General features: G+C 24.0%; 4 protein-coding genes across 4 annotated transcripts; 2 read left to right on the top strand and 2 right to left on the bottom strand.

Annotated features, from left to right (window-relative positions):
• Nucleotides 1-723: 723 nt before the first annotated feature.
• PVVCY_1305900 (phosphoenolpyruvate carboxykinase, putative) lies at nucleotides 724-2436 on the bottom strand (the record flags this gene model as incomplete). Its single annotated transcript, XM_008624261.1, has 1 exon — nucleotides 724-2436. One exon carries the CDS (start codon nucleotides 2434-2436, stop codon nucleotides 724-726), a length of 1713 nt encoding a protein of 570 aa, XP_008622483.1.
• Nucleotides 2437-4223: 1787 nt separating this feature from the next.
• Nucleotides 4224-4660, top strand: PVVCY_1305890 (DNA-directed RNA polymerases I, II, and III subunit RPABC4, putative; the record flags this gene model as incomplete). Its single annotated transcript, XM_008624260.2, has 3 exons — nucleotides 4224-4284; nucleotides 4429-4521; nucleotides 4638-4660. 3 exons carry the CDS (start codon nucleotides 4224-4226, stop codon nucleotides 4658-4660), a joined length of 177 nt encoding a protein of 58 aa, XP_008622482.2.
• Nucleotides 4661-5271: 611 nt separating this feature from the next.
• PVVCY_1305880 (myosin A, putative) lies at nucleotides 5272-7950 on the bottom strand (the record flags this gene model as incomplete). Its single annotated transcript, XM_008624259.1, has 3 exons — nucleotides 5272-7491; nucleotides 7623-7760; nucleotides 7855-7950. 3 exons carry the CDS (start codon nucleotides 7948-7950, stop codon nucleotides 5272-5274), a joined length of 2454 nt encoding a protein of 817 aa, XP_008622481.1.
• A 2486-nt stretch (nucleotides 7951-10436) lies between these two features.
• PVVCY_1305870 (sporozoite protein essential for cell traversal, putative) lies at nucleotides 10437-11709 on the top strand (the record flags this gene model as incomplete). Its single annotated transcript, XM_008624258.1, has 5 exons — nucleotides 10437-10503; nucleotides 10732-10811; nucleotides 10926-11056; nucleotides 11184-11257; nucleotides 11336-11709. The coding sequence occupies 5 exons, from the start codon at nucleotides 10437-10439 to the stop codon at nucleotides 11707-11709; spliced, it is 726 nt and encodes a 241-aa protein (XP_008622480.1).
• Between the last annotated feature and the right edge of the window lie 278 nt (nucleotides 11710-11987).

Here is an 11987-nt window from a genome sequence, read left to right as displayed (position 1 = left end):
CGAGTTGTAACATAAAAAATATTAAATCAGTTAAAAAAAAAATTTAATTATACATTATCACATTAATAAGAAATGTATAACCATAGTTAAGTTACCATACTTTTGTAAAACTTTTATTTCAATTTATTTTTTAATTATCCAAAAAATAGATTGAAAGTATTTTCTCGAGTTACTAGCACATTTCTTCAATTCTTTGATTTTTTTATAATTATAGATTTATTAAAGTCTATTTTTAATTAGTTTTCAAGTAGCTATGTAAAAATATATAGCAGTTCATACACGGATGAATATACATATAGTTACAAATATAAATATGGAAATAAAATAAGGTCATTAGCAATATGATCTATCTAATTACACATATACTTGAAGCATATCTCAATCACTAATAAAATAAAACATTTAATTATATTCACACATAGATCATATATCACCAAAATAAAATCCATATATTTTCTTTTTTTCAAAAAAAAAAAATCGAATTAAAAAAATTAATTAAAAAATATTCATCCATAAAACTAATAAATCGGTCGAATGTCAAACACAATTAAAAGTTACATTATGGGGAATTATATTAAATTTTTTTATCTCAACAAATTCGAAATGCAGTCATGGCTATATAAAAATATACAAATAATTTCCATACTGTATTTTAAAAAAAAAAAAAGAGACAACCCCCAAAAAAAAAGTTTTATCTACCAAGAACTCGTCTATTAAATTCGATTAAATGGTGGGTCCTCCAGATAAAATAGATGGGTCTGCTTTGTCTGAATATAAATTGAAATTTGTAATGAACTCTTGAGCTAAGGTTTTCAAACTGGTATTGTAATCTTCTTTATTTTTCCATCCAATAAGGGGATCTAATACTTCATCTGGAATTCCTTCTAAATGTTCAGGTATACTAAAATTAAAAATTGGAGTTTGCTTATATTTAATATTGTTTAGTTTATCATCATGTATATAATCAACTAACAAACGGGTATATTTTAATGGAATTCTTTCTCCATTTCCTGATCCATAAGCACCATATATCCATCCTGTATTTAATAACCAAACATTTGGCTTATGCTTTTCATACTTATCTGCTAACATTCTTGCATATACCATCGGGTGTAAAGCTAAAAATGGGGCAGCATAACAAGAAGAGAAAGTAGCTGTCGGTTTTAATATATTATCTTCGGTTCCTGCCATTTTACTTGTATATCCACTAACAAAATGATACATCATTTGATAAACATTTAATTTTGATAAAGGTGGTATAACACCAAAAGCATCACATGTTAAAAGAATTATATTTTTTGGATGACTATTAATATATGCAGGTATTTTAGCATTTTCAATATAAGATAATGGATAAGCACATCTAGTATTTTCAGTAATTGAACAATTATTATAATCTACATCTCTAGTTATAGGATCCATAATAACATTTTCTAATATTGCTCCAAATTTAATAGCTTGAAATATTTCAGGTTCGTGGCTTTTAGATAGTCCTTTACATTTAGCATAACAACCACCTTCTACATTAAATATTCCATTATCTGTCCATACATGTTCATCATCTCCAATTAAATATCTATTTGAATCTGCCGATAGTGTTGTCTTACCAGTACCCGATAAACCAAAGAATAATGTAACATCATTTTTTTTACCTACATTACATGATGAATGTAATGGTAATTTATTTTCTTTTGGCATTTTATACATAAATAATGTTAATATACCTTTTTTCATTTCACCCGCATATTGTGTTCCTAATATTACCATATCCATTGCACCGAAATTTAATATCACTGATGTTTTACTAGACATACCTTCTGTTAATCTATTTGATGGAAAATCACCAGCATTATATATAATAAAGTCTGGTACAAAATTTTGAATTTCTTCTTCTGTTTTGGGTGGTATTAACATATTTAACATATACAATGCATGATATGCTCGAGATGTTATAACACGGATTTTTATTCGACAACTTTCATCCCAACCTGCATATGCATCTATTACATATAAATTTGGCTGTAAATTTAAATAATCTATAGCTCGACTCTTGTTTATTTCATAAGATTTCTCTTTTATTGGTATATTGACATTACCCCACCATATATCATCTTCGGAACTACTCTCTTTTACAATCCTTTTATCTGATGGTGACCTGCCTGTCTTTTCACCAGATGTACAACACAATGCTCCTGTACTTGTTATATATGAATTTTTTTCATATTTTAAAGCCATTTCATATAAAAATGATGGGGTTGGGTTATGATGGATACTATTTACATGTAACCCTAAATCATGAACTTCTTTGTTAAATTGAGATTCCTGTTCTTGGCTTAATGTTAAAATGTCTTTTAAACTCATTATTGGTCCTGGTAATTTCGTATAAGCCAAGTTCCTCCTTATTTCATCGATTAGTATCTGTTTTACGTCATTCATTTTTTTAGACTTTAATTTGATTAGCTATTTTGAAATAAACTTATTTTCTTCAAAAGAAATATATAAATAAATATTTCATGAAAATTCAATTGGACTATTTCCTAAAAGGGTATTGTGAATATGTGTGTGCCTCTTTTGAGTATAATAAAGAAACAATAATCACGGGACTAGCCAAATTAATTAAATAAGCAACTCTTTATATTCTTCTGATTTTTGGATGGGTATAAGATAAGTGCGAAACTATTTTAGCAGCTTTTCTCAATAAGTATTTGAAAAATCTGTGTAAAAATGTTATTCTTTATGCTGTTCAAAAAATATAGACGTTATCCCCCTATGTATTCCCATAAATAACGTACAAACAATATACACTTATTCTTCAAGAGTTATAAAATAAACAAACATATATATATATATATATATAATAATATATATGGTTCAATTATTTTATATTTGTATAATGCATTTAATTATTTCATGCAAATAAAAAGCAGCCATATACGTTATTATTCCCCCTTTTTCAAAAAAGGTGGGTATACAAACTTATAACAAGAGCATAACAAAATATGATTCAAAATAAATATTATTAAGAATATAAATTAGCGAAAGGGCACAATTAAAACTATTGTATCATGGTATAAAAATTATGTAAACAATAAGTCATCTGCTCACAATGGATTTAACCACACCATTTAACAAATATCACAATGCATATATATATTTACATAGTCAAAGAATAATTAATTCATTTTTTTTGTTTTCTTTTTCTTAATTATTATTCTTTATATAAACATAAAATGCAACTTATGAAAAAAAACAAAATTTATAATAGGATAATATAAAAATAATTCATATATTTTTTATTGCATTTACACCAGGTTATAATGTTTTACTATTAAATCCTAGTGTATAATTTGGTACAAACATGATAAATATAAGGAAAAATTAATAATTTATAAAACACATAAAATGTTATATTTTATTTATTTATTTAAAAAGGTTTTTATATTTTGAAATTTAAATGACAACGGGGAAAACTATAAAATAAAAATATACTATATAATATTTTTATTATATGCACATATATAAATAAACCCAAATAAAAATTGTTTAATGAATATTCCCATTTCATAGGCATTTACTAAAATGTTAATACAATTATAAAACTTGTGATTATTGAACTATTTATAAGGAGCTTTAACATATTTTTGCATTCTACATTTTGTTTAAAGTCGTGATGGTAATGCGACTTTATATGCATACCGTTTTATTTATTTTATTTTCCACTGGTGACAATAATATAAATATATAGCATTATAGGGTTTCGATATTCATGTAACTGTACATTATATAAGCCATTACATAAATACAATTTTTATAAAAAAATACAAAAAAATAATAAAGAATAATTGAATAACAATTTTTTAAAATTAAGCGTATATTTTTCCCATGATATCATAAAAATTAATATCTTATATAACAATTTAAAAAATATAAAAATCGAAGTTTTATACATTATTTTTGCATAGAATGAAACAAATCGAAACATTTAAAAAAATATAAATCGAATAAACTATTCCTTTGGTTCTTCTTACATTAATCGCATATAAATAATTGAGTATATTGAAAGGAGTATATATATATATATATATATATATGGAATTTTATTTTATTAAACTAATTATAGAGGAAAAAACATAAATAATAAAAATTTAAACAAGATCAACTTATTTAAAATTATACCATTCATCTAATATAAACAAACAATTAAATAAATATAATTCCCAAAAATGTATATAAGAGAACATGACGAAGACATATCAACAGAGCCAGTTGTTTATATTTGTGGAGGTATGCATATATTAAGAAAAAACAGTTTTCAAATTATATATTTTTTGTCTCATATTTATGTATAATATATAAATAAGAGTTCAGTATCGTTTTTTATGATTATCCATTACATTTATTTACGTTAATTTTTATATTTTTAATCAGAATGCGGAATTGATACAGTAATACCACCTAATGCATCATTGAGGTGTAAAAATTGTGGATCAAAAATATTTTTTAAGAAAAGAAGCCGAAGAGGTAAACCATCTTCTTTTATTATGCACTGTACCACTACATAATTATTCATTTTATGTTATATATATATATTACATCCATACTATATATATCTTTTATAATTTTTTCCCTCTTTATAGTTATGCAATATGAAGCTAGATAATTAGGACAACTTATAACCACGCTCTTTTACATTTTTTGTCTGATTTTTTTTTAATTTCCAATTTTTTTGTTCATTGCAACTATACCAAATATTAAATAGCATTTTTTAGCATCTTAATAGTTTTTCTTAAATTTTTTTATAAATGTTTTCTTTCAAACTATAAATATTCTCATATTGTTTTAAAAATAGTTACCCCAAAAAACAGCCAAATTAAAATATTATATATGACCACCATATCCCTTTATTTATACATCTATATACTATATACATAAAGGAAAGACTTTATTTATTTTATGGCAAATGATCTTTAAAATATATTTAATAAAACAATTTCCGTTTGATGATATACATACATATATGTATACACATATAAAACACGGATTGAGGACAAAGTTGCTATATTCATATCTATATATACTATACTATACTTATGACATTGAAAAAAATATATTATAATAAAATAGCAAATAAATCAAATTAACGTCGGAGTAATATACAAAAAAATAAAATATATTATACAAAAAAATACAAACAAACGAAAAAATGAATATGTATGCATGCATATGTTTGCTATCTTGTGCATAAATTATATCTCGGTGTGCGCTTTCCCCTTAAGCAACCATTCTCTTTCTTATATGAGCTTGAACTCTCATAAGAGAAGATATGTTATTTTCAACATTTTGTTTATGCTTGTATTTCATAATTGCAGCTTCAATTACACTTACACAATTTTCCCATTCTATAAGTTTTTCTCTTTGGATCTTTGACAACATTTTTGCACCATCTTGTTTCAAAAATACCATTGTTTTTCCTATTTTAAGCATATCATCAGAAAGACCCGAAAGCTTTAATATCTTATTACATTTTTCTCTACTATCAAGTGCAGAATTTTCAGAAGTACTTATGTCTACAAATTTATATTGGTACAAGAATTCATCGAATGTTCTTCTATATGAATATCCTAATTGTCTTAAAACAAGGGCTTCTAAAATAGATAAGGCGTGTAATTGAATCAATATTTTTGGTTCACACCATTCTAATGGTTTCTTGTTTTCATTTGGTTTGATACATCTAATGAAATGTGGCTCAGTGCTATTAATTAATGTCATTAAAGAAGTTAATTGATTTAAAAATTGGGAACCGATTAATGAACCTTTAGCCATTTTACCCTTTTCAATTACTTGACCTTCAAATAATCCACTGACTATCTTATTTTCAGAACCTAAAATGATTTCAACTAATTCTCCTCTTAACACATCTTTGTTTTTAAGCAAAAAGTTATCAGAGCAATATTGAATTGGACCAATAGTATGTTGAATTATGAAATTTTTGTTTGATGCAACTTTTGCTGGTATAAATTTTTCATTGTTCTTTAAATTTACAACACATGCATTTACAAACTTCTCATCTGATCCTCCTGGTGCTAAACATTGATCTTCTAAATATGATAAAACTGATTTTCCTCTTTCAGACAATACACTAATTACTTCTTTGTTAGATGTGTAAACTAATTCAGCTGTTGATATTCCCTCATCTCTATATAATTTAGATTCTCTTTCAAATACAATATCAACAAAATTTTTCTGCAACATTTCATTTGTAATGTTAATAAATAATTGTTCTAATGAATTATTTTTAAAAACTTCAAAACCGAAGATATCTAACATACCCATAAATGATTTAAATCCGTCTTTTGGCTCAATTCGGCTATTTAAATTCTTTATAATCCATAAAAATAATTTTTCATACATTGCTTTACATAAAGACAATTTCAATACATCTGCATCCTTTTGATTCCATCTTCCTTCAATTCTATTTCCACCAGCAATAGTAACTTTAATCAATAACTCTCTCTTTACTAATTCAGGATCTAAAAACATTAATTCACATGCTTTTCTAAATATTTCCATATCATCATTATGAATTCCTGCAGCATCAGATAAACCAGCTTCAGTCTTTTCTACGATTCTAACATTACCTAATGTTAAAATACCAGCAAGAATTGAGAATATTACTTCAATTTGGTCATCAGTTAATTGCATATTTTTTAAAGAGGTTACTACTTCTTGAAAGTCCTTTACATCATCTATACCATCAACATCAGGTGAATTTGGATTCAATAATTTATAATCTTTAATGTCTTTCAAACCAAATTTAGCTTTCATGTCTTTATCTGCACCTTTTAAAAACTGATAAAATATGTGATATGATCTTTCATTATCATCTTGAGTTATAATTCTTGATTTTTCTAATAAAAATGCAACAACTGAACCGTTTCGTATACCTCCTTCATGAGATATAGCCAACTGCATAAAACGACCAAAACGAGATGAGTTATTATTTCTTATTGTCTTAGCATTACCAAAAGCTTCAAGAACTGGGTTAGCTGCCATAATTGCTGTTTGAATATATAAATCCATATTTCCATTTTTTGATGAAGCAAAATATTTCATAATTTGTTTTGTTGCTTCGGTTTTTCCTGCACCAGATTCACCAGAAACAATAATAGTTTGGCTCTTGTTAACACCATGTAAATTTGCTAAAGCTTCTCGTGCGCAAGCAAAAATATGGGGTGGTAATCTAGTGTGGTCAGCTGCATCACGGTACTTACGAATCCATTCATCAGTTGTGTTTCCCAAATCTTTATATGGGTTTATTGCAACAATTAAAGGACATGCGGTGGTGTATATTTGATTCTTTAAATATCTATGCTTCAAAAAGTCAAGAACACAGGGTGTATTGGTATGGTTTAATAAACCAATATCACCAAATGACATAGGGTCAACTTGTGAGTTACAATTCCATGCATTTTTTATGTCGATTTCGTATGGCTAAAAAGAAAGAAATATAAAAAAACATATATTTATTTATATATACACCTTTATGTATAGTTATAATATCCATGATATCAATTTATCATGCTTTATTTCAAATATATTTTTTCTTTCATTTAAATATCAACCGTTCCATTTCCAGGTGGGTCAATTTGAACGACATTTAACTTATCTTGGTTAGAGCCATGTTGCACAACACACTTAACAAACATAATATTGGGATCTTCGTCGATAGTTGGGGATTTATTTGTCCATATTTGATATCCCTAATGTAAAATAAAATAAAAATAAATATTACGGACAAATTTAAATGGGGAAAAATGCGCAAATAAGTAAATAAATATGTGCAATTTCTATTACCTTAAAAACTATTCCACTTTTATCAAAAGCTTCAATATTTGAAACTCTTCTAACAATTTTGTGTGCTGTTTTTAATTCCTCATTTGTAACAGCCATTTTTAAATAAAGAAATACAATATAAAAACGAAAAACAAAAACAAAAAACGAGAAACGAGAAAAATCAAAATTAAAAATATAACGTTAAAAAATATAGTATATTATAGATTCCTGTATTAAATAAAAAAACAAAAAAATATTAAAAATCTTTTTTTTAATTATAATAGTATAAGAACCAAAAAATAAATAAAAACAAAAAGGAGCTAGAACAAATAAAAAGTTGCAAATATATAAATATATATTATATACACATATTTATATATTTGTTTTATATTTTTTTTATAAGAACTTAAAACAACATTTTTAACAAATAAATATAGGAATAAAAGCCAAAAATATATTATGTTAATATAATTAATTTAATTAACGTAAATAAAAAAGGCGTGAATGTGAAAGTAACAAATATAATTAATTAACAAATAATACGATTGAAGGTAAATAATAATTTAATATAACATTAACATATTTGCGTGGGTCAGGTAAATTTATGTTTTTTTAAGTATCCAGCTTTTTTTTTTTTTTTTTTTTTTTACTATATGCATATTTTTTTACGCGCACACATTTTAGTTGTAAAAAAAAAAAGCTGTATATTAAAAAAAATATAATATATAAATATATCTATAACACACAAATTTGCATTATATAATAGTAAATAGAAGAAAATTTATATATAATAAATTTTATATTTTTAATTAAAAAAATTCATAAATTTAAATGGAATTTTTAGAAAATTATAAATTCAAAAAAAAATTCGAATAGCTTTGTTCTTAAAAATTATAGCTTGCTCACGCCCTTCAAAAATGAAATAGATATTATATATATTACATGTACATATTAATTTTTTTTTTTTAGAGATATTACTATTTAATTTGGTACATATTAAATTATCACATATTTGATATTACGACAACACATATATATAATATACTTAATCTATATATACAAGAAAAAATGCACAAAACAAATATACAATATTTTATTTTTTTGTTTATAACAAAATACAATTCTTCAATGTAATTAACCTAATATACACATATTAGTATGCATAAAAATACCATGATATTTTATAAAACAATTATATATAAGGTTCTCCCACTCGCACTAATATTTTTTAAAGATATATTTTGGTTGATGGTGCTTATATATCAAACTCGAATTTTCAATAAAATATGTGATGTTCCTTACCTCAATAATTGAAATTATTTTATTATACAAATTATTAAAATTATTTATAGAATAAAAACTCATATTATTATGAATTTTATAAATACTAAACCAAATAACACATAGATTAATATATTAAATGTGTATAATTTAAATACTTGAAAAAAAAAAATTTAAGTATATATGAACTAAACTTTTTTTTTAAACGCAACCACATAAATAAATAGAAATAACGGTGATTATTATAATAAATAGATATATTTTATCTTTAGGTTTAAAAATTTTTATCATATATAAAATACACACATATTTCCGTTTGATGAGATTTGTGATTTTTTCTCAAGAGAAAAATTATTATAATATATTTTTCCAATAATATTGCGGTTTTGGTTAAATACTAATTAATCTGAACATATTACACTTTATATATTGAATAGGAGGAATAAGTGGTTAAAGAAAAATGCGAACAGTTCGTCTTGTTATATGCTATTTAAGTCTACACCCTAAATAGTACAACCAATTTATGACCATTATCAGCTTAATTTTTTATTTTACCGATTTTGTTTTATTTTTCTTTTTACATGCATGTTTAAAAAATTATAATAATATAAATTTTTTGCTAACACTTCCTGGATATATAAAATTAACATGTCTAACATACAACACAGGGGATTTGTGTCGAATAAATATATGTGTATACAATTGATATATTATTTTTTATTTTCTTTTTCATATGAAATTGTACTTTAATTCCCATTAAAATGTATACCATTGACAATATAGTATGAACTTTTGTGGCTAGCCAAAAAAAAATTATTTATGCATGTTTATATTATTTTTTTAATTTAATACCAATATTTGCGGAGTTTTTATGTGCTCAATTTTTTTTAATCGTCACTCGTTTAATAAAAAATGAGAAGTTTTGCCTTTAAAAATGTAGCACACTTATATATGTTATGGGCAATTATAAATTTCTCATTTGAAATAATATTCCGCATTTGCTTAATTTATAAAATGAAAACCTGTCACATATTATTTGGATATACTTCTTTCCCGTTTTACTCCAGACACAAAAAAAATATAACACATCCTTATGTTGTCTTTAATTATACATATATATAATTTATAATATGAAACAGACACCTTCCTTTTTATTTATTTATTATTTGTCTTTTAATACAAAAAGTGTGGTTTCACACAATAATATAAATTTGTGCTTTTATGTGTAAAACCTATATACAACAATAATTTAAGGTTTCATGATTTGAAACACAAATACACAAAAGCCAACTCTCATTAATTATCACATAGCGTTTAGCACAATGAAAATATCAACTACCATTTTAGTCCTATTTATAATTTTAAAATGTGTTGTATCTTTTAATTTAAGTAACGAAAAATAATACATGCATATATATGATAAATAAATATGAATGAAGTATAAATATTTTCTTACACAACATAAGAGAAGCTATATATATACATACAACTCATAAAACATTTATTATGAGGGAATATAAAAATTATTTTTAAACTTATATATTTATACCCCCAATTGTGAACCTTCGTAAGTATTGTGAAGAAGTTTTATTTATTATTATTTTTTTTTGTTTTTAGACATTGACCCAAAAGGACATAATATCTCTTTAGATAAACATAATAAGAAAGATACTAATATTGATCAGTCGAAAAATAAGGTATTCATTTTTTAAAATCCAATATATATTGACATATAAGAATAATAATTAAACAAAAACACACAAAAATGAATATCAAATGAATATTTTTTTCCTTTTAATTTTTATATTTAGATCGTTGAAGAATTTGATAAAATTTCTGATGACTTTAGTGATGATATAAATGCAATAAAGCAGACTATAAAAGATTTATTTCTTGACGTAGAAGCTTCGTTTGAAGATACTTCTGATGATGTTGTGAAACTGTAAGTTTTAAGAATAATTAAATGTGATTTATTTTGTTGTATATATAATACCAAAAAGGATGACTCGTATATTTTAATGTTTTGCTACTCACAAAATAAACATATATATATGCTTCTCATTTTATAGTCTATCAAAATACAGTTTTGTTCCAGAAGAAAAATTGAATGTTATAGATGGAATTCTTCGATCTTTCATTGAAAGTAATAGACATATATATACATGCATATATAATGTGTGTGTGTTTTAAAAATGCTATAATTATAACTTTTTTTTTACAGGCAAAAAAACCCACATTTTCAATTCTCCAAATGCTTATATAAATCAACAAAAAGAAAAAATAAAGAATGTTTGTGACTTTACATTAAAAAAATTAAATAGCTTGATTCAAATAAACGAACTTAATAAAAGTCATATCATTTTAAAATATGGAAAAGGAGAAGCAAAAAGGGGGGTTTTAGAATCAATAAGAAACAACGACAACATATCCAAAAATCTAAAATTGGAATTATTGAAATATGAAAATGTAAGTAACCAAGATATAAGGATATCAGAATTAATTGATTTCATAACTCCTATTTATGAAGACTTTATAAAAAAGTTAAAAGATTTAATTAATGATTTACAAAATAAACTAAATAAGATTCCAAAATAATATCTATAATAAATTCGACATTTGAGCTTTAGAAAAATTAACAAACAAAAATGTCCATCCTAATTTACTCATTAAAATGTTTTGCTAAAACCGATTTAAAAAATTGCAATATCTTTTTAAAATATACAACCAAATATTCATATCCTTTTTCTTTCGATTTGTTATTTAATAAATTTTTGTACCTTATGTTTCTAAAACATCATTTTACATAAGTACACCCATATATTCTTAAACATGCATTATCAGTTTCTTCTAATTTAAATACAATGAAAAAATAT

Source organism: Plasmodium vinckei (genome assembly GCF_900681995.1).
Source record: "Plasmodium vinckei vinckei genome assembly, chromosome: PVVCY_13".
Taxonomy (NCBI): Eukaryota; Apicomplexa; class Aconoidasida; order Haemosporida; family Plasmodiidae; genus Plasmodium; species Plasmodium vinckei.
The sequence above is the reverse complement of the archived record's forward strand: the minus strand, read 5'-3'. Positions and strand labels throughout refer to the sequence as shown.